The sequence below is a fragment of the Larus michahellis genome, chromosome 10 (genome assembly GCF_964199755.1).
Source record: "Larus michahellis chromosome 10, bLarMic1.1, whole genome shotgun sequence".
NCBI classification, from domain to species: domain Eukaryota; kingdom Metazoa; phylum Chordata; class Aves; order Charadriiformes; family Laridae; genus Larus; species Larus michahellis.
The window spans coordinates 1,702,907-1,727,435 of NC_133905.1; the positions used below are offsets into that span (position 1 = coordinate 1,702,907).

The 24,529-nt window shown below is 36.3% G+C and overlaps 1 protein-coding gene across 7 annotated transcripts in view; it reads right to left on the reverse strand.

Annotated features, from left to right (window-relative positions):
- The window catches only part of ERC2 (ELKS/RAB6-interacting/CAST family member 2), a 510,348-nt gene that overhangs the window by 213,321 nt on the left and 272,498 nt on the right, over positions 1 to 24,529 (reverse strand). For all 7 annotated transcript variants that reach the window (XR_012589289.1, XR_012589291.1, XR_012589290.1 and 4 more), the window contains one exon: positions 18,140 to 18,300. Coding sequence is in view for 2 of the 7 variants with exons in the window: in XM_074602406.1 (XP_074458507.1) it covers positions 18,140 to 18,300 (161 nt within the window). In the remaining 5 variants the exon portion in view is untranslated. The remainder of the gene's footprint in view (positions 1 to 18,139; positions 18,301 to 24,529) is intronic.

Genomic DNA, 24,529 nt, shown 5'->3' on the forward strand with positions numbered 1-24,529 from the left:
CTATTTGATTCAATAGTCATTATTATGGACTCTGAGATAATATTTTCCCAAAGGTGAAGAAAACAAAAGAACTTACTGAACAATTTCTCTGTCTTTCTGCTGTGTTCTACACAAGCTGCTGGGTGATGCTTCGTTGTTCGTAAGAACTCCCTCTGTGTAACTAACTGTACGAGGAGTATTAAGAAGGCAGCTGCAGGTCGAGATGTGCTCTATCTGGTTGGATGTGTGTGGCCTGTGAACTGAGAGTTAATACTAATACAGATACCTCATAGAACAGAGTTTTTATTCACAAGCTTCCTGCAATTTTTAAGAGAAAAACGCCATTAAAAGGGAAAGTTAGATCTTAAATTAATCTTTAAAATAATCCCTGAAACGGGAGTCAGACCAGAACAAACAAGCTTCTGATATTTATTGCCAAGCATACTAGTAAATATGATTGAGAACTGCAACCACCTTGTAACATTTATACACAAAAGACTAACTTAGACACCAAATTACAAGGACCAGCCTCAGCTACACCACCTGTGCATTCCTGGACATACATGAAATTATAAAAATAAATACACAGCAACCTTAAAGTTTACTCCGTTTGACATATCAGTATAATCCTTACGGTAAAATTACAAAGCCTAGGTCTCTCTGAAAACAGAATAATTTTATGTTTTATATGAGACGTAGTTTGCTCTTGGAAAAAGAGAACAAAAAGAAAATTGTTAGATTTCTTTGTTAAGGGAATGAGGAGTGAAGGAAGAGAAATTACTCACGTGACTCAGAAGGTAGTTACGATCTTTATTTTTGAAGAAAAAAAACCCTTATAACTGGGGAAAAAATGGACAGAAGTAGGAACATGGATACAAAGTGACATCCTGAATCACCAAGTCTGGTTCCCACTGGAAACCAGAAAAGGGTAAAATTAAACCACAAATTAATTCTTATGGCATAAAATTGACTAACGGCTATCCCTTTCTATATGTCAAAAAGCAGTGATTTCATGTGGAAGTCTTTCAGGATGTCCCAATTCCTACTTGACAAAAAGGCCCAGAAAAAGGAGAAAATTCACAGATATGAAGATGCTGGACCAAGCTTTCTGCTATGTGGCTCCAGCAAGGTAACGATTTTGAAAATGGGACATGCAGTGTCTAAGCACTTCAAACAATACCACTGTTCAAAGGATTTTTTTATACCAATCTTTCGTGCCTATGTTCAACACGTTATTTTGTTTGTTTGTTTTGTTTTTTGTTTTTAACCTGTTCAAACTCTGGGCCTGAATCAAAACACGTAACTAAATGTATCACTTCCAAGTGGCAGAATAAACATCTGGAATTATTCTAAGTAAGTTTCAACTGGCATACTACTGTCACAGGGACCCTCCTAATGCCACACAATGCAAAGAATGTTCTGGAGGCACACAGGAGTTGTTCTGGCTATCTTGTGTTCTATTGGTCACAGCTGCTACAGAATCTGTCTGAAAATTCTAACAAGACGCCTTGGCCATGGCAACCCAAGAGGCATTTGCCCCGGTACTGCACTAGAAGTCACTTCAGAACCGGGGAGGTTACGATCCCCAAGTTAGAAGACAGCCCTCTGTTAAAGGGCCGATGGAGCCAATACTGAAGTGTCTTAGTTGCCGAATAGAATATTACAATTAAGGTAGCCCCAATACTGGAGCTCTCCTCTTACTAGCATGTTCTTTATTTTACATTTCTGACAAAGAAGTTACAAACATGAAAAGGCTGTAAGGAAAGGCTAAAGGAAAAATAAACAGCAGTTTCAGGCAATGAAATATGGCTATCAATAATTACATGTATTTAGTTTAAAAAAAATAAAAATAAAATTGAATTTACACTATACCCCAGTTCAGAATTGCATGGCCTTCATAGAATTCTTTATGTTCTTATTTGTGAGTTTTACAAACGATAGTGGCACTATGCCTTTCTTAGGGTATTGCTTTGGCATGGGATGATAACAGTCCCTCCACCGCACGTTGAGAATTCTAACATAACAGAAGTGATGGAGTTCATTTTTCTGACCAAACAAAACCACTCTTGATATATTCTGTGGACATATATTGACAGTTTATGTTTTCACATGTGTGAAGAACTTTTAAAAACTTAGATTAAAGTACTTTTCATTAAAACAGCTTTAGTTCACAAACCAGAAATGACTACATGAAGCTAGTGCAAAGGTAAAAGAAGATAAATATTTCTATTGGGGTAAAGTCAGTAATACTGGTGCAACTGAAAATTTAAAACTTATATTAAAAGAATCTAATTTTATTGAAAAAATATATAGTTCAAACAGCAACAAGATTTTGAGAGTTCACAGTTTCTACTATCTGATATTAAGTAAAAGCAATCATTGTTGCACTTATGTTATTTAAAGCTTGCTATTTTCTGACAATACATAGCCTTTCAGCTTTAAAATATGTATTGTTCAAAATCTCAGGAAAAAATCCTTCTGCTGTCAAAGAATGTGTCATTTTTTTCTTCATCATATGCTGATTGTGATCCACATGTATTTTGTCAAAATTTATCCTCGCAAAACAGTAAAATCAATAGCAAAAACTCTAGCGAAAGCCATCTGCAATGAAGTATAGAATGAATGCTGTTAATCTGGTAAACAAGAAAAAGGAAATTAGGGGCGGACTGGCTGCTGGGAGAAGTAATATCATACATTTAAATCAGCATTTTCTTAATGAAGCTTATTTGTAAACAAGTCTTGAAACACAGTGCATCATTTGTGTTCTGATATTTTCTGAACAAAAATAAAGTCACTGTAAGATGGATTTTGACAGCTAAACCCACAACATAATTAAAAGGTAGGAAATGAGAGACTATAGTCTACAATAAAACATAAGATGGTGAAATGATTACCTCCTTTAACTGGGGCTACTATACCTTTCTTTAGAGTTATACATCATTCTTTAAGCTAATAGAATTCTAGATTTGTTCATCACTTTTGAACGAATTATTCTCAGATTGTTTCATATTGGTACCTACCTTTCTGCTTTGACTTTACACAGCACCACTGAACCATTTGAGAAGTATTGAAATAATCAACATGTATTCTGATCAGCAAAATTCTACCCTCCACTCCACGTTCATTTTACGTTGGGTTCCTTAGATGCCCACATCAACAGCTATGATAGACAGTTAGCACGCACACTTCCCCAAAACATCCCAAAATGTTGAATGTTCTCCACCAGACTCATGAGCAACTCAGAAACAGCTCAAAAAATATTCCTCAATTTCTATCCTCAGACCTTCCTTCCCCAAAGGAATGGGCACTGTGAAATAACAACTATAGTTCTGTTTATGTTAAAAAAAAAAACAAAACAAAACCAAAAAAACCCACGGATCCCCAGGGATGTACTCCTGTAGCAGTGGGAATCAGCATGCATTACTTTACAGCAGTACGTTCTGCATACTTAGCTCTTTAGTATATAAAGTCACTTCATCAACCCAATTATTTCTTTTTTTTTTTCCTGTTTTTTCCCCCAAAGTAACTCTAAACTACTTTAAAACACCTTCATTACAGAAATGATTCAACCAGCACTGCTGCAAACCGTGGAAATGTAAAAGCTGTTAAAAATGTATTAAATGCTGTCCGTGCCACAAGGGTACTAGTGTAAAATGACCTTAAGTTTAAAGGCTCCCTATGAAGGCAGAACAGTAATCTGCTCTGCTTCTCCTAATGAATAACAAATGGGCCTTCACAATTCATTTAGTTCAGTACAAGCTGCCATTACAACCCATTTTGTTTTTTTAACTTTGTGGTAATGTATCATCTTGCCTGACTCTATGTCATCTTCTTGAAGGTCACCAAAGGTATGTAACTCCACTCTTAATAATGAAAAAAAGGAGGAAGGAAAAAGAGATATGACAAATTTTGACAAAGCACCGACCAGTCCATTCCGATATACTGTATCACACAGCAAGCCTCAAACTTCCTACACAAAAATGCTTCCTGTATTATAAAGAAGGTCAGAAAATCACTGAAGTCTTCAAAATAATTCTGTTTTTCAATTAATAACTAAAATACAATCTGGGAAAGAATTCTTTGGGTTTCCATTTACTTACCCTTAATCTTTGTTGTGCCCTAAAATACAATCTGAATCTGAGCATTCAAAAAGGAATTAAAAGACCACGAATATTTGTCTTTATTTCACAGGTATTTAGAAACACGTATTATGTTGCTATGGACAATTAGCCTTTTATCCAATTTTAGTTGGTAGTTTAAGTCCCCCACCCTAAGGTTTTAATTATCCCCTCAGTCTGCATGCTTAGGCCTCAATTCATGCAGCTGGAAATCTGCCTCAGTGATGTTATAACCTTGTTAATGTAACAAAAGAGGAGTTTACTTAAAACTGTACTGACTGTGGACTTAAGCCAAATTTACTTGAAAGAGGAAAGAGACTGTCAAAAATCCTACAATAAACACAGAAATGCAGTTCTTTCATAACCTTCACCTTAATTCATATAGACAAGCAATTTACATGTAAGTGGATTCATATGGCCTGTGAGGGGCCTCCTCTCTGGAGCTGGACTATTCTTTGTACCCTACCCCCATCTTTAACAAAAAAAAAAAGCTCCAACAGCTCACTTTACAGAAATGGCAGAGTATCTGCAATCTTTTTTAATCACAATAAAACATAATTAAGATAAACATTTATAAAGCTAGTCAGTATCAATAAAAGCAGCATAATTTCACAAAGCCAATTTCAAGGAAGTTCAGATAGTCCTTTGTCAAATACATATTTTAAATTCAATAAAGGTTTTATTTGAAGAGTGTAAAGTTGCACTTCTAATGAGGTAATAGTTACATTAGCCTTAAGTGGAAGTTGCTTGTCATATACTGATATCCCCGCTCATTTAGTTGCCAAATTACAGTAGGGATTTCCTAAGTTCATCTGTTAATTAGATTCATTTTTAGGCTAGATACTAACAAAACCTACATTAGACTAAACAAAACATCATAGTATTGAAGTGTTGAAGGGAGATCTTTCTAAGAGAGAAATCATATAAATTCTATTTCTTAATACAACTGTGAAAATACTGTAGGTAATTTTCATCCTAATTGGATGATGGTACTATTTTTTTCGTAGAGGGGATCTGATGGGAGGGGCCGTAGCGGGTAGCTGGGTGGTACACATGTACGCATAAGCCAGAAAAACCATAAAAGACACTGTTTTCATTTCATCAGTTTTCCTTCAGTTTTTTTGAAAAATAATCCACAGGGCGGTGGGGGTAATGGGCACCCAAAACAAAACTGGAAAGCAGTCAAATCTCTTCCATGCATGCTGAAAGTTTAAATATTTTTCAAGAGGTGAAAATTCTTGACTTTAAGCTCATGAATGCCAGAGCATTTTCCGCTCTGTTAAGAGGGTATCAGGTTGCTGGGTGTCAGATGATGATCTACCACACTTCTTGGGCTTCTATTCTTCAGGTGTTATGTACTAATCTCTTTTTTTTTTTTTTTTTGCTACTGAATTTCGCACTAGTCCTAACAGCAGCTCCTGCTCTAAACCCCACAGACATGAACTACTTACCTTTTGTTTATAGAGTACACAGAAAACTAAAAAGAGTTTCTCAAGATCGTCATACAAGACCTGCAGGAGGTTGCCCAGCTAACCAAGATACTCATAAGTTACCAAACACAGTAAATCCCCTAAATAGCGATAAGAAAATTCAATATTTTAGTGCTTTTAGAGTGAGGAGATTTAAAAGTTCTCCCTCCTATCCAGTCTTTGGGACATAGCTTGCCATAACGCGCAGACAGCTGAGCATAACGACTGGGAAGTCCCCTCACTACTGCTCCCTGACTGATGCAAGAAGGTCCTATGCTCACAACTCACTGCATTTTATGGAAAACTCTTCCAGCCTAAAGAAATAAGGCAGGATATTAAATTACATTCTTACTGATATAGATTTAAGCAGAATTAGAATTTTGTTCAATAACAATCCACATTATGTAAGGTTTTGAAAGTATCTGGCTTTGATTCTGCGTTGCACAGAGGTGACCTACCTATCCTATAGAACCTACCTTCAACATTTTCTCCTCAGTACCTGTTTCCTAACCATAAAGAAAGCTCAGGAGGGCTGAAAACCAAAACAAAGTAGTACATTTAATGACTGTCTCTGTTAGACCAACCTACATTTTCCCTACCGCCTAGAAGATGAGAACCATGTAAGCTAGTCTTCAAAGAATGCAAGATGAGTTTGTTGGGAAGCAAAAAAGAAGAATCCCCAGTAACTAGAATGATTCTAGCAATATGGTGATCCTCAGAGGCCTGAGGGGCCTAATTTTGGTCAGAGTCAACTGCAACAAAGATAAACTGTATGTTTGAGGTAGGAGTGGTTAGAAACTGGGAAGAGTTTAACCACAAAAAAGTATTTTTACATTCCTAATCTAAGCCAGTGAATCACAGTTCCCTGCTTAGTATCTACATATTTACAAAACAAAAACTGGATGTGTTTTGAGAAATTCACTATTAAATATGAGGAAAAAATGTATCAAGTCTTTCAACTTGCATTCCCGGGTATACTTTTAAATACTAAAACGCAACATGATAAGCATAATACTCCCATTAGGACTATACAAACTCCTCTACAAATGCAACATTTTTATTTCCCAACAACTGAAAAAAATCTTTCCACTAACAATATTCTGCATAAGTTTTTGCTGTCACCAAGCTTTTGTTTTGGCTTGAAAAGTTTACCTATTCAGTTGAAGCCGCTTCACCCTCAGGAAGCAAGCCAAGGTGTCCTTTTAAGGTGATGTTTACCTGAACACAACAGTTTGATTATAAGACGTAGCACAGACTTATATACTGTACCTTCTTAAATAGGGCTTTTCTTTGCTGAGATACCCTGGCACGCTGCACAAGGGTGTGGACATAGCCAAGATTGTTCACAATCAGAGAAAAATGAGATGAGCTCATCCTAATTTTCACTGTCATCACGTAAGTCATGATCTCAGTCTCTGCTAAATGGCAGCACGGCACTAAGAGGTGGTGTTCATCAGAAATTCAGTGCTTTAGAACATTTTTGTGTGCTTTGCCATATTTTAACATCACATTTGAGGCATTCTCTTTTTACCACAGTATTTCTACACTCACATCGTTTAGTGTTGACAGCGATAACATGATACATATTTTTATTATTATCTCGTTTATTATAGTAATGCTTGATGGCCAGTGAAGGATGGAGCCCATTATGCCTGGCACTGGATTAATAAAGAGCATTGATCAGTCTTGTCAGGCTTGTACTCTACATAGGTAAGCTATACACAGTTCGCTGGGAGGGCACCAACGCCACCAGAACAAGCAGTGTGAAGTTCTCTTGGATTTAAAATACGGCATGAATGTGTTTCCCTCCCCAAAAGACAGGAACTCTTTGACTCATTTCAAGATAGAGCTGCAGACCTCTATGACAATACATTCTTCCAGGTGTCATTTATATCAGTTAGATAAAAGAGTAAATCTTACTTATGCTCTTACAGGCAAAAAGGCTGCCCCATGAGCTCACACCTTACAAAGCATGAGAGAACGCACATCAGAGAGCGTTAACGAACACTCTCAGACATGACAGAGCAAAACTTCAAGCACATCTTGCACCTTATTAGACATGAGAGAATCCAACCAGAGGAAACAAAGCAAAGGAACTTGGATTTATTTTTCCAGAGCACACAGAGAAGTACTTGTTTTGCTGGTGGCATGGGGAGGGGGAGGAACGAGGAAGCTCAGGAAGGAGGCAGCAGTGGATTTACTTCACAGCACCTAAGGAGTAATGGCAAAGCAGAAAAAGTGAACTGAACCCTTCCCTTCTACCACTAAGAAAGCTGTTCCTGTTTGATTGCTTCTGACTCTGTTCTCTCCTGACTTTATAAGACCTTTTCCTTTTAATGGAAAACATCATCATATACATTTCTAAGCACGTTTTATATTTTTATACAATATTAAACAATAATCCAGTGATTTAGTTTAAATGATCCAAACCTTTATATTTCTTTGGTTCTCCATTTTCAAAGATCTGAGTTTACATTAAGTTCAGCATTATCCCACTGGGGAGACCCTCAGCTCATAATTCCTACCATTGAATTACATGTCCTGGGTCTCAAGTATGCAAGATTTGCCACTGGAAAAAAGGGAAAAACCTGACCCATCATATTTTGAGGTCTAAAATGCAGAAACATCTGCTAGAATCATATTCACTTGGCTGAGGTTAGGAATATGGGAGCCTGCAGTTGATCAGCGCTGCCCTAGGTGTCACGGAGGCCAATGGGAATTACACTAAGAGGGTTTCAGTAGACAAGGGCGTAATTCAGTCAGCTTTAAAAAAACCCATGAAACAGAAGCCTAACTTTTTCCTTCTTTTTTTACTTCCAGCCTCCTACTCCTTCCTTTCTGTCTTTTGAGGCACTTGTTCTTTTGAGTATATTATCAGAGGTGGAGGCCTTCACATTCCCATGCTGCCTGAACTTCAAAACAAATGCCATCCCATTTCATCATTTTTATCAGTTCTATTTTTTTAGCTAATAAAAGCACTTTTAAGGTAGTTTTCAAACAAACCATATATAGCTTTGGCAAGATCAGTAATTACAGAGTACAAATTTTTTTCTATAGTATTGTTATTTCAGTAAAATGATTTTTTTGCTTATATTATTCTTACATAAAAAAATAAATTTGTGCAATAGAAATCAGACAAAAAGTGTTTAATACTTAGTAGAAAGCATACCAACTTTTTCTTCTTTGTCTAAAAAGTTAAGATTGCTAAACTCCCCAGTAAGTTAACTTTAGATAAAAATAATAATTTCCTTAGAAAATAGAAACATACTTCAAACTATACCTTTCCTTTGGAAGAGTCCAGACCCGCATTTTCATTCTTCGGGTTTGTACAGCCCGCTTCCTTTTTCCATTGTCCATATTTCACTGAATACTAACTCATAGTCCCTCCTCACTTTTATATACTATCCTTCTCATCCCTGTCCCTTTCTGAATAATATTCTACCTCACATGATTTTAGAATGCTATGAATCAAGATATATCATAGATTAAACTGGTGTATTTTAAACCCTAACACATTTATAAAGTAAAATATATATATATACACAAAAACCCAATCAAACAAAAAAAAACCCCAAACCCCAAAAACCCAGAAAAGCATTTTAGTTTAAAGAGGTTGATTTTTTCCAAAACAGGAAAGAAGAGAAGCAAATGTAATGATTTTCAATTGCATTGGTTTCTTCAAATTTTCATTTGCATTACAAAAAACTAGAACACTCTGCATCTTACAGTCCTTTAAGCAGCCTGAGACACCTGCAAACCTGAAGTACTGTTAATCCTGTCTGTCTTCTGAGTGGTTCAGTCACTAGAGAATGTAACTGTCATATCTCACTCTCATAACCTGCACTATAAAACAATCTTTCATCACTTGTATCATCTTGTAAATCCACTTGTACACTATAGGGCAACAGAAGATGCAAAAGGCTAGTCCAAGTGCAGCCTTTAATCTTTCCAGAGTGTATTAGTTGACTTAGTATAACTAGTTCTCAAAAAAAAAGATTTAAAAATCATCCGATCATTAACTATGTGTGTTTCCGTGTAAAGGAGCAATGTGTGAGGAGAGAACTAATACTTCAGGGAGAAAATAAATTTTAGGAACATAGTTTAAGAACAGCAACCAAAGAGTATAAAGAGGTAGCCATTTATGGACCTCCTGTCCATGAATTTGTCTAACCCCTTTTTGAACCAGCTGCTGCCACCCTGCCCTCTAGGGAAGCAAGTTACAGAAGGTAATCTCTTTTGAATCGATCACTGATTAACTTCAGCAAGTGCATGATATTCCTCATGCTGGGGGATCTGGCAAACAACAGTTCTACGTTCAGTTTATGCCTTCCTTTGAGATTCTGCAAACTTCAAACATATCCTCCCCCTGCCTTTCCCTCCCCAGAGTGAAGAGTCTTTGAATCTCTCCCTCGTAAAGCAGCTGCAGAGAGCCCTTGATCTCTCTGCCATTGAGGGTCTGGGGCAAGCGCTCAAGGAATAAATCCCCTGAAAAGTATTGTGGAATTCCAACAGAAAATGTTTGCCGGAGCACTGACTGTTATTTTTCCAGTGAGGCAAGGTACCTGAATGGGTAGAGAATAATAGCAACAAAATTGGAAAGAAAAGCGCACTATTAGGATACAGAGGGGCAACTACCATCAAAGTCCCTTTCCACCTGGCAGATGCCTCAAAGCATACGGATCATAGGAACTTGGAAGATCATTTTTACAACTAGGGAGCCAGAAGCCTAAATTTCTATAGCTTCTTGAGGACATTACTCATGGAAACACATGATAATTAAACCAAAATACTTATGAGATGAAGAAAACAAGCTGGTCAAAATCCAGACCCGTTTTCTAGATCAGAAAATTATGCTTAGTTATTATAACCATAATATGTGTTGTTTGGAACATGTTTGAATATGTTTGAACTCTTTCTAGTTCACCTTCAGGCAATGCTTCTGTGACATAAGAAGCACTACTTCCATTCCATAACAGAGAGGAAGACATTGCTTTCCCGGGAGGGAAACACTTTGAAAAGGTTGTTACTGTACTCTCCCACTGCCTAAAGGGGACAGGAAACATGGGAGAGGCTCCAGCTTCCTTTGCTTGGATACCAATATAAAAGCAGGCAAAATACAGCCTCTCATAGGATAGGATGCTTTGGAGAAATCCAAAATTGATCTTACTAACATTCAATAGCAGGCGACAATCTATTTTGAAAGTAAATTATGACCTTAACAGGAACAAAATGAAGAAAAGAAATGGCACACTTTCTTCCCATGCTGATGAAATTTCAAACATCATGGATCTTACAAAATAAAATCAATGTACCCTATCATTTAGTCTGAACATATAAGACTCTCAAGTGAATAGGAACTTGGTGACACTCGTACGTCTTTAAATAAAACAAGAGCTTTGCCAAGTAAACAGTTCACTCATTCTGTTCTCACAGAGAGAAACATTTTATTGCTTTGTGCCCCTTCATTGTTTACAAAAAAAACCCATCTCTTCATTTTAGTCAAGAAAGCTTCTGTTCCAGAGAACAAAGCCTTCATTTGGTTTTCTCTAATCTTTATGGTGTTTGCAAGTTGGTGTCAAAAATGTTAGTCAAGGCATGCTGTGTTACAGGTCTGTGGGGCAAAAGCAGTCACAAGAGACTCTCCACCCAAGTTAGGAGACCACATTACCATTCTAACTACTTCCTATGGAAGTCACAGTTGTATCAACATCCTGCTGTTTTGTTTGTATTTAACTTGGGATATGACTCTCTACACTCTCAGCATGAATCCTACAATTAAATAGAAGCAGTCCACAGGTTACTAAAAAACAGTCTAGTGTTCTACGCTTGAAATGGTACAATTTTGGAGACAATCAACCTGCTATCCATTCACCGAACTTGTTTATAGTATACATTACCACAGTTGAAACGAGTCAAAATAATCCCTCTAATAAAATTACAAAAATAGTAAACTGCTTTTTGAAAATTATTTTTTCTCCACAGCTATTTATACACTACTCATATCCAGCCTATTAAATAAAGGTACGTGAAAAAATTCATGTTAGAAAATGATCAAAGCTATCTTTTTCAAAATATAGGCTGTATTAGAGCTGACAAAATAGAAAAAAATGATTTTCAAATGATCCTACTTTCAAAATAATACTTCATTAATAGTCTAAGAAACCTGACCCTGGTGTATTTGCTTAAACTTCAATTCAAAGAGTACCCTTTAATGTCGTATATCCACTACTACTTATTTAGCCTAGAACTCTCCCCGAGGTAGGTGCTGGCTATTTTAGAATATACTAGCATTTAAAACGGAGCATACCAAAGCATCTTAGCCCACACCTTTTAGTAAACACCTCAGTTTTCAGCGTAGGCAAGGGCAACTTGCTTTCCTTTCTGGAAGGAAGAGGTGCAGGAAAAGCACGGCCTAACTAAACCCAGAGAGCAGGCAGCGTCTACGGGAAGCTATCAGTTTAAGTGGTTTTAAAGAGTGAGTTCCCAGCAATTCCAAAGAGTAGTTTCAACTTAAATCACCTTGCCAATTTCTCCTACCTTGCTGTATGGCTTTCCTCATTCTTGCTGCTGTATGGAAGACCCCAAAAAAGGAAATTAACTTCATGACTACATGCAAGTGGAGTCCCTACAATTTCATCAGGGATTTTCCTGTCAATGGGTGTCATGCTTCTGGCCTGTGTAGGCACTGAACAGGTGAACTGCATACACAATTACTTTGAAATGTTCCAGATGCTCTGGATTTACTACTCACACAGAAATTTCAGAAGTGCTTTTGACCATAGCTGTACCCACAGCAATGAAGAAGAAACCACGACCCTGTGGGTGACAGAACCTCTTGGGGTGGAGTAATTAGGACATAAATAAAGGAAAACACGTTGAGGTCCTTTCCCTTTCCCTCCCCAAGTGCCAGTCTGAGACGGTGATGGATGGAAATAGTAATAGGAGAACGTAAAGCAGGGACATGAGCTGATTTGTCCAGGTGCTGGGAACATGTCTAGATTCTCTGGACATCCAAGAGCCCTTGTAAGAGCTGCAGCTCCTGCTGAGCTGCTACACAGATGTGAAATCCCCAACTTCTACTCCAGTAAAATTTATAGATGGAAAAAAGGGGTCTGTCTGCAGAAAACCAGATGAAAGGTAAACTTCCTTATACTTCTGCCATTAGTACTTCATAAAGCATTTTGACTTTCCTACAAACTCTGACTGTGACTCTCCAGTTTTAGATCTTATGCAGTCTTCCCCTTGGGCTGTGATCCCTGACTTCCAGAATCTATTCAAAGACCCTCTTCATCCCTGCAATATCCTCAAAAGTCCACTTGAAGTCATTCGTATACTCGTCCGTGCTTGAATTTCCTGCACTAAAAGACAGGAGGGGACCAGTCAGACCAGGTGACAGACAAACGGACAACACGCATTGTCTTCCCTGCAACAAAACAAGCTCCCTCCTTACTCTGTGAAGCTGCTCATCGTCAGGTTGTTGAACCAGGCAGATCCGGTCCCTGGTCTTGGATCTGAGCCTGGCGTCTAGTGGCAAATACAAGTGCCCTCTCCTTGTTTGGCAGAGCAGCTGAACCACCGACCCAGCCGGTAAAAGTACAGTACGTGTTCAGCACTTCTGCAAAGAGTGGCAGCTGGTGGGACTGAACGCTTGGTGGAAAAAAACATTTTATCCCCTTCTTCCCACAAATATTTCAGCCTTGACTACACACAGGTGCTGTTAAATGAATAAAGTAAACGTACTGAAAAACAGAGATAAGCAATACTCATTTATTATTTTCAGTGAAAAAAATGGTGCACATTCTTAAACAGAGGAAGGGATGTTTAATTTTATACTGTCACTGTAAGAAAATTTACAGCAAAATCTAATTTAAAAATAAATTTTTTTTGGACAGCACAGAAATGTTCTATTTTTGTTATTGAATGAAAGGACTAGTAGCCCGTTATTCTATTAGGAGATCTTTAATGCTTCATTACTGAAGTAATCTGATTTATTCCACATAAGGGCAAATACATATTCTTCTGAAATTCGTAGTGAATTTCAGGGCACAGTCACTTCCAGCAAAACTGATTTAGCAATACCCACAGGTGATGGCATGAACTCTACTCAAAGTCAAGGAAATTACCTTTCAAATTCTTGGCAAGAATTTCATTCAGGATACTCTGAAAGCTTCAGAGCACTGAGTCTACTGAGTTGACTGCTGAAGGAAACACTCAGTAATTAACAGTTGGATCTCAAAAATCAAGAATCCACAGATCTTCAAGTCGAAACATGAGGTTCAGTCTTTTTGGGATTAATCCCATGGTCACTCACTACTGAGTGCTGTGTTTGTCACACGTAACTAAGTCACCGAAAGGTCAAATAATGCAAAACCACAAGGAAATAATTTTTTTTAATCTTGTATTTAAATATATTTCTAAGTAGGGTAAACACCACAGAAAGTTAATTTAAGGGCTTTTAACCAAGAAAACCCCAAGTTTTGATAACAGATTTTGGGGAGTTTGGGGGGACAGGGGGGAGTGTTGCAGCTTGAAGATTACATGCATATAATTTAAAAGTTGAACTAACAAAAAAAGTGATATAATGTTTGCATCTTTTCCCTCACATGCCACTAGACTTTCTTTTATGACTATCGGCTCTGTAGGTCAGACTTTGTATCTTTCAAAGGGAAAATAATTTTTACCATTTCTGAAAAGATGATCTATCCCATAGAGTAAAATCCACTTTCCATAAGGACAAGCATTTATTTCACATACATATAAAAAGCAATTTTAATATTATATAAATACTCATGTATCTATCTATACATCTCTTTAATTTTGTTACAAGCAGGTTTATGAGTTTTGGAACGAACCACCATCTAGGAAAAGACATCTGTATGAAAGCATTGTGGACGCTTGGTGGTCATGAAAGTATGCTCCACAAATATGGCATTTCTGAAACCTCTGAGAAAAACCCCACCACATCACAGAGCAGAAACTTCTCCTACCCTCAAGCTCTTCACATTACAAAACGAATAAGCTTTTCTAGACGAGCCTCATGAGGTTCTCAGTAGGCTGCGCTCCTTCTTGTGGACTCTCAGAAAACAAAAACAATGTCTGGGAAAAGTGTTCTGGATATATATTTCTAACTACCAATTTTTAAGTTCAGGCCAATTGAAACATTTCTATAGATGATAAATACATTTTTAAAAAACACTAACATCCCTTTTGTCACACTGCAATATAGATTATTTTTTTTAAACTATCACTTATTAAAAAATAATGCGTGCATTGATTATTTTTTTATGGTCAGAGATAGAAAGACCACAAAGCATGAAGACAATTAGGCAAAATGATGGATTTGAACACATGCTGCATTTCACTGTTAACATGTATGCGTAACTTCCATTAATGTCAGTATGAGTTATGCGTGCACTGCTAAAATAATATGACCATAACAAAAATATTTCCTCCAGAACTAATATAGCAATATTTTTTATAGACATTTGGGAAAAAAAAAATAAATCACATATTGAGAAAGTAATGTGCAAATGCAAATCCTTCTCCAAACGTAACATTATGGAATCCTTTAAAATAAATGTTATTTTGTCACATGTTGGCATCAAGTTAAGAATAATTTGATTTTTACCTCCTTCCATCAAATTACCTTTCATTTAGTGGGTACTTCTCCAGTTTCCAGTTCAAAAAGATGAACCAGATAATGAACAAGATGAAGCTGCTATCCATTTTTATTGTAAACTTCCTTAAATAACTAAATGTATATGGCAACATTTAATGCCAACTGAAGAAGTTATCTAAAACTGACAACTGATTGTAGCCAGTAAATTAAGATGGATCTTGGCAATGTCAGCCAGATGAGCCTAGAATGCAGAGTTATGTTTGGAACTTGAACATAATATAAGCATAGGAAATCATCATGAATGTTCTTAAACACACAGTTCACGCCTATTTAACTGTAAGCTTGCAGCCAAAACCTGTAATCACTCAATATTAAATTAAAAAAATGATAAATAGAAGTTATGGTCAATGCTGCCAATTAGTAAGTTATCTTAAAATATCAGAGAGAAGACACATTATTTTAGTATATTACTACAACACAGAATTATCATTATTCTGTCAGTCGTTGTCTGGGTCTAAGTAGCTTCTACAATCTGTTTTTGAGAATACTTTATTCATTAAAAAAATGTAACGCCATATTTAGTATATTCTGTTGTTAATGCAGCAGTTTTATAAATTTGTTTGTCATATAGTTATTTCAGTAAGCTATTTCAAAAATTAAACTACTGCAATAAAATAACTGAATTATTTCTTTAAAAAGTTTACTAATACATGTTTATCTATTCATTTATGTTGTTTAGTATATGTTATTAGATTTTACAATTGGAAATTCAGATTTACATTTAATTTATATTTAATAACAGTCATGTAGCCCTTGCCATACACAAAGCTCAAAAAAATGAGTATGTTCATTTCTGCTGCTTTGATTCAGTACTAACGATGTTAAAGAGGCAGTAAAATGAAAAAAGCAAATACGATCATGCCAATTTCCATCATTATTCTATTTGTTCTCTGTTTAGTAAAATTGTGCTGTGATTTTATATATTTTGTTTTGTTCGTTAACTCTATTTCCTGTCTCCTAGACCAGCAACAGAAGTCCTGTCTGATTCCATCTCCAACATGATCTCAGCTTTGTAATATATTTCACAGAAAATAAAGTTAGGATAGAATTTAAAATACTAATAGAATAGATGGGGTTTTTAAGGAAAGTGAGCTCTAATTCTAAGTTATTAGCTGAATCATAGATTTCAGGGGGAGTGATTTGTACAGAAGTTTATTTTAGCTCAGTTCAGGATTAAAAATGAAAACCGCATAGGAAAAATTACTTCTTTTGAAGATACAAAAAAAAGGTAAATGGCAGAAAAAGTCTACATACTTACACAGCTAACAAAGTAGCAATTAAGAAATTAAAAACAAAAAAGAAAAATAAGAAAAGTCTTTTACAAAAGAAACCATACTAATGACTACTAAAAGAAAAAAATATACAAATATACTTTTAACTAGAAATTTTTATTCATTTAAATTTTTAGATGCTAATTTGAAATTTTCTTCTAATTTTACTATTTTACTTTTAAAATTGATACTGTAAAAACACACTATGTGTTTACGTCTCATTTTTAATTCCAAACTATTCCTAACTTGGACCTTTGATACTGGGTCTTTCACCACGAGTACCATCCACTCAGTCAGTCATTCATAAAATAGAACAGCTTTTATCAAAAGAAAACTCAAACTTTAGCAGTTTTTGCGAGCCTCACTTCCCAGACTGCAGACACATGCCTTACAGAGTTCTGTGAGGTTCTGTGTACCCAACCAAAAAAGTCACAATAACAGAATTAAAGGTACTGCTTTTTTCTCCCCTACGTTGCTTAATGATTGAAAATTATGGTAAAAATGAGTTAAAAAAAAAATTTACCAATAGGATGAAAACCAAATATGCACTCCAAGAAACAATCCAAAGCACTATACAGAAAACAGGTGCCTGCATGAAATGTACTAGCATCGAGCACCCCGTATAATATCACATACTACCCTAATTCATACGTACTCCCATTTTTCTGTACAGATACAGACCTCATTAAAGTCAAAAGCAGAAGTTCTTTTGATTTCACTGGAGACATTCAGGCTTACCTTACAGTATTTTTGCACCTATATTACACAGCAGCCACTCTTAAAACCTACCTTTACAAAACCCTAGTAAGCATATGTCTCTATTTCCACTTTGTCTTCTTTACAACATTATTAAAATCATTTTTTCTGATTATTTACTTTCTCGCAAAAGGTAAGGATATATACAACTTAGCTGAAGTTATGTAAGTGTTTTGGGTTTTTTCTTCCTCAATAAAACAACTTTGAAACCACAACTGAATGTTCTTTGCTGGATGTTCACTATACACTTACCAGCCGAGCCAAGTCATAACAGGTTCGCTCCTTTTTGCCAATTTTAAAGATCATGTCAGAGCTTTAACATCCCATAATTACAGATATTTGCCTTTCTTGTGGGTAAGAAGTTAGATTTAAATTATAGGTCTATCTTCCTTTTTCAGTTCTGTACACTTATACGTAGTGATAATGTGTATGCAAATAGGTTGTCAGTTTTTTAACCAATTCAATGCAGTAAACATTGCTCCATCCATCTGAAGTTAATAAACCCCTTTCCTTGAATTTGCCACTGAAAGAAACTCCAACATAGAATTCTCACTGAAAGATGGGGCTTCAAACCCTCAATTTCTCATGGAAGTTATACTGTGCTGATATTCTATTTGCATGTAACAAAGGACAGCTTTCAAAAAATGCTCCACATGTCAATTGTTGGGTGCTTCTAAAATGAAGACTTTCGCATTCCTGTATTTTAAAAGGAATGTAACAGTTTTACTACTATTAGAAGTCCTTAGATTCAGACTTAAATATATACATAGAAAAAACACTTACAGAAAAAAACCCCAAACCATCTCTTATGACAAGAAAGTAGTAATTCTAATTTTTTCTAGAAATTAGAGAAATCAATGTACTTACTTCATTTCTAGAATTTCTTCAAGCTGTTTTCTTCGCTCTATTCTCAGGTTAGCCAGATGTGCTTCTTTTTCAGCCAAAGACTGCTGGGTTGAGGCAAGACGGGCTTTGGTAGAATCTAATTCTTGTCTAGTCTTTTCCAGTGCATTCATCAGCTCTTCTACCTATGAGAGAGAACTTTTTAAGGTCTGTATTCTTTACAATAAGTAAATCTGAAATCTATATAAATCCAGAAGAAAAAAAAAGACACACACAAAAGGAATTATTTTAAGTAAATGGCTGTTCAAATCCACTCCTCTCTTAACTGTTTTAAAAAACAAAAGCAGTCATTAAATACCAAAAAATCTTTATGTTTCCATGAATCCATTGCATAATATGCAACATTTATACAAAACAGATCACCAGAAACCTGTTTAACCTGAGCCACCTCCACATACAGAAACAATATTTTCAGCACCGTTTATATTATTTGAATTCAGCGTGGTGGTAACTCATCATAACAATAGTTTCAGAAATTTTAGATGCAGATACAGATATATATTTTAATACAAAACTGGTCATGACAATCCATGTATTTTTCATCAAAAAAGGCAAACTCTTCCGTGCAGAACAGGTTGCCCGGGGATGTGTAGACTCTCCAGTCCGTGGTGTTTTCAGACCTTTGGACTGCATTGCCTCTAGTGGTCCCTCCTAACCCAAATCATTCTATGATTCTGAACTTTAAATGTCTGTTATTGTTCTAATAACAATCGAGTTATTTCCCTCATGACAACTATCAGAATCTCTGAAGTATAAACTCTAGGACGGTTAGGGTGATCCCACTCTTTCCTTAGCGTTGGTAAATGTCAACTGGATGTGGGATAAATTGCATATTGCAGTAATTCAGAAAACCTTTACCTTTTCATAAACCAAAATTCAGAACTAAAAAAAAATGCATGACATGGTCTATTACATTATTTAAAGAACACACTAAAGAATGGAGACTACATGTGACAGCTGTCTGGCTACAGAAAATTTACTTGTGGGGTGAATCATTACATTCCCAGACCCAGAAGGTCAGGAATAGGCTCTGGTAACCAGGACACCAGTACGATTTCCCCCTGTTCAAATGATACAGTTTACATTAAGAGGTGCAAGTAAACAACAGATTTAATTTGGTTTTTATGACACAGTGATTTAAATAATGAATGTCCCGTTTCCTGCATTTTCTTTCTCACCTCCTTTGTCCAAATATTAACATCTTATAAATTAGCCAACACTTCAGGAAGAACATCTAAATAAAATAAAACGAGAGCGAATATATATTCCACTTGCGCATGTCACGCAAGTCATTGAAAAGCGTTCACTTTTTGAGGGTGTATCGAAAAGTCTGACAATATTCCACTGGGGTCATATAATCAGTGTGTCTACAGAGAAAATAAGATCTTTTCTCCCAAGTTCATGCTTAATTGATGTTTGTTGTTGTTATCTAAATCCCACTAGCCTGAAATCAGTGTTTATAAGCCACATATTTTTGTTTCAATTTGAACACATGTTGCCTCCTATATAACAGGTTCAATAAAGCAAAATTAATAATACAGTCCTTCATCAAATTACATTGAGGACTCACATCCTATTTGAAAATGATACACTGATCACTTACCCCTTCTACACCAGCTTCTGCATCTCTATAAACACTCAATAAGATCAGTGGAACACCAGAACACTTCTTATACCTTTCACTGCGTAAGATCTAACATTTCACGAACACAGAATCACAATTATCAATAGCACTGAAACTACTGATGGTCCACTCAGAAAGTAAAACCAGTGTAATACTGGTATAAATGAAAGAACAACGAGCGCAAATTGTGCAGTGGAGTCTGTGCAGGTCCAAGATTCCATTAAAGCAAACCCTCAAGAAAGATGAAGGCTTTCAATATCTTTGTAAAATGAGTATCTAGTGAACTGTCACAGTAGAAGCAGCAAAGAGAAAATATACTTGAGGGAAATAAAAAAATAAAAAAGCTGAATTTGCACTTAAATCCCAGGGAAAAATAAAAAAATAATAATAAAAAAAAAAAAAAACAGATGGAGAGAGACAGATCACATTTATTTAAAAATATACTCAATTTCTAATATAACACCAGATACTTAATTTTGTCTTTTAGTACTAGAACAAAAAGCCCTGCTGTCTCCAACAAGGACAAGCCTCAACTAGTAAAACATAACATGGTATTTCTCCCAATTTTCTTGGGTTATTTCTTAGGCTCGTCCATGTGTTTTTTAAAAACTGCGTACAGTTTCTGCTGAGGCTCCAGCTTGTTAGTTAATCCCAGGCAATATACATTAATGGAAGTAGTAGGAAGGATTCAAGACTGCGAAGTCATCCATACATAAAGACTCTTGCTTCGAGACAGTATCTTTAAACATCAAGTCACTCCACACTTGCAGATTTCTTTGGCAGATGAGAACATAAAAAGGCAGAATAGTAGCATTTCCGTATAAAGAGTATCATTGCCCTCCTTTTCCTACAGGTTCAGCTGAATTTAGTACCCAGCCTGTCGACTGACTGCATGCTCACCTAAGTTCTAATATACCACATCACTTACATTTTAAAACATTTAAGGGAATTAAAGACTTGTGGAAAACAAAGCTGTGGATTTGTTAATGTATATTAATAACATACTCTCATATTACCAGACAAAAGAGATCAAAGTTTAAAAGAGAGGGGAAAAAACTTTAAAAATTTAAATATGAAAACTTTTTCAAACCACAAATCGTTAACACGTGTAGACCGGAAAGTTATACTTCCATTTACACTTTCAACACAATATTTGCCAGCTAGTTCTTCCTTTATTTTTTGAATATGACCCAAGTTCCAAGTTGTATGTTTTCCTAGTTAACTGTCTCACCAACACCTACAGCAGAATTCAACTGGCAGGCATGTGCAGAAGAAACTGATTTTTAATTTTTTTTTAATGAACTACTATCAAATGGAAACGTGTGAATGTTGAAGTTGCACACACAATCATCTTAGCGTGTTCATTATATAGCCGTAGCAGATCCATTACAATGGAAAATTAACTTTAAACACTGAAGGCAGTATTATCGAGATATAAAAGTCGGGGGGGGGGGGGGGGGGGGCAGAAAAGCATCGTAAAACATAAACCCAAATTCTTAATGTAAGCACATGTTCTCTTCTTTGATATTAAAGTCATAACAGAAAAAAATTAAGGGTTAATGTTGATTTACTACCTCTCAGTCCTACCGTAAGAAATGGAAACAAATCCAGTACTACTACTGCAAAATTTTAGCTTTCTGACCTATAGCAAATCCTTCTTTCGCTGCATTCAGGAGCATTTCATCTAGAGAGTAATGGGTGTCCGGGAGTCCTTTCCTCTCCAAAGCACTGGTATGGTCCTGCCTTCCAGTTCCTTTTTAGTTTTTCCATTCTCCAGATCTTGAACTGAGTCCCCCAACGAAGTACCAGTTCAATAAGGACCAAGTCACATGTTTATACACTTTTCTTATCATCATACAAAGGATCAAGATAAAGTTTGTATTAATGACCATATTTGTAATATCTCATCCAGCCATTTTCCTCTCAAACTGAAGCACCTATTCAAATGAAGCACCTTAATTATCACATACGCATTGCTGAGAACTTTCTTTACACAGAAACACAGAAGAGTTTCTCAAAGCAATTTCTGTTGATCAGTAATACATTCTAAAATCCAAGCGGCATTTGAAATGCCTTCATGTGCTGCAGCTAGGGCAGGCTCTGTCTCTGTGCAAGCACGGCTGGTGTTTTTCCGGGGCCGCCGGCGCAGGACACCTTTCAGAAGGCTGGCGCGAGGAGCTCCCAGCTCCCACGGCGCTGCTGAGGGGCAGCTCCTCACCCAGCCTGCCAAGACAGTGAGTACCTGGAAGCCTGCTCTTTTTCCCCTCCACTATATCTCTTAGCCTAACTACTTCTAACCACAAACTTTGCCATTTTGGATAGCAGCTAAAGAATCAATAGGAATTCATGCTTTGAAAGAGTTTACTCTGAAAACCTCATCAAATACAAAATTCTTTGCTAGTTAAGTACTCTATGCCCCGAATACAGTATTAACTGGGTTTTCTTCCCCTTTGCAAGACAACAGCCTCATCTTATCCTTTGCGTTTTCCAATAAAAGTCATTTATTTTTTGCATACTTTCAGAAAGCCTAACTGACCTCAGCACTTCAAGGATTTTATTCAAATCAGTACTAGAACTAAGTTTACATTTCAGAATGGTGGAAAATCAGCAAACTAAACTATTATAATTCTTTATTAGTTTTAAGACTATTTTAAAAGAACACTTTCTACTTCTGCAGCTTCATATTTTCAAGTCCAACCAGCAGTGTTTTACACCAAGATAAGAAAAGAAAAAGAAATGAACGTGGCTGAAGTATACATCTGCATTACCAGATTCTGCAAATTAAAGAAGGTTAAAGTTCAACTGAATGACAGTTTATTAAAAATGCCCTGGAGCATTCTTAATTCCAGATTGGATTCGGCTCAGCACAACTCATGCTAACATAATACTGTTCCAGTTTGTGGGAATAAGGAGGGGGAGGGACAACTGCATGTTTTCTCAGATCAAGTATAATATATTTCTGCAGGATGACGAAGGGCTGGCAACTTTCCAGCAATCAAGGTTAGTATCTTTAAAGGGTTGGCACTTCATTTTAGCAACGATATTATTAATAAATACAAGAGGTTTGGATTTCCCTAACTGACTTTTTCAAGTATCAGTAGCTATACAAAAATCCATACCTACTTCAATTTAAAACCTCATCTTGTGTTACTACACACAGATAATTTATTAATGTTGTATACTAAAATAAAATAAATAAATCCTCCTAATTCTTCACTTTTCTTTAATACAAGAAAATTAACCATTATAGATAAGAAGAAAAAGGTTTAACAAACTATTACATTCTCCCAGTATGGGTTTATGTGAGCTGCATTTTTATAAGTGAAGTGAATCAGTGTAAAAATCCTCCCAGTTATTTTCAAAGGTGCTTTCTTTTTTCCATTTGCTAAAGAAATGCGTTTGGGGTTTTTGGGTGGGGTTTGTTTGTGGGTTTTTTTTGACAAGTTACACACCATATAAATTTCAGTTATCTCCAGTTCTGTGAAGATTATTTTAATAAAAACTATATTTGGTTTTTTTCCCCATGATTAAGCATGAGATTGCAAAAAAAGGAAAGACTATATTCCTTAAAGTTTCTTTTTGTGGCTTTCCTACAAATTTATTCTGCCACTGGACTAAAAGGACATAGAAAACACATTCACAGAGATGAGGCAAACAGATAAAAACCTGGATTTGTACACACAAATATCCCCTTACCAACTCTTCTGACTCACAGGCTGGAGACTTCAGCTCTGTACACTAATGGGTTGCCTATGCTTTGCACGGTGACGATGAGTGCCAGGCATCCCCAGATCCTGTACCAGCGGCTGCCGGCCATGCCGAGACCCACTCTAGCGCATGGCTAATTCAATTACACACCTACAGGAGGTCCAGCACAAGCCATGTGCACCTACTGCTCTTAAAATTGCCAACGCTGTCCTGCAATATGGTTTGTAAATAACTTGTTCCTTTCTGTTGCTGATGGGAATTTCTCCGGTGTACAACCCGCTACGCTTTCGTTACAAAGGTGCTTTTTGCAAAAGCAAATGGACGTAGCAAAGTGTCATACTGAGCTTTGCAAGACACGGAAATAAACTCTTTGTCGCCCTTCCCTCCACTCTCTTCCCATCCCATTTGTCATCCATAGCCAAATTCCTCACCTCTGATCCTCAATCACAGCTTTTAAACTCAGGAAACAGGTTTAGCAAAACCCAGTATAGTTATGGAGGCTGATGCTCCTGAACCCTTCCAAACGAAGAAATTAGACACATGTTGTCTCTCACAATTTTGGATATTGACAGAGAAGAAAAAAGTAACCATACTTCAGAATGTATATAAGCTTTAAAATAAACATCATAAGTAAAGGATTTGACAGAAAATTGAGTCGAATGTTTAGAAGATCCAGGGTAATAGTTCATTTTCAACTTGGGCTTGTTTTTTTTTTAAAAAAATCACAATAAGCTAGGCAAGTAGGGCCCAATGATACCAACCAGCAATGCAGTGGTACAACACAAGTTACCAGAAGCACTGAAATAGCAATCCTCATCAAATGGCTTGCCATCTCCATCAGAACACAACAGCACAATTATCAAATGGCATGCCATGCTGCAGAATTCAAAATTGGAATCCTTATTGAGATTACTTTATTACCTAAAGTAGGATTTCAAATATTTTAATCCTCTTGCTAAGCGCTACGTTAATGACACATGAGGTTTAGGTTTGTTCGCATAAAGGAGGCATTATAGATACAG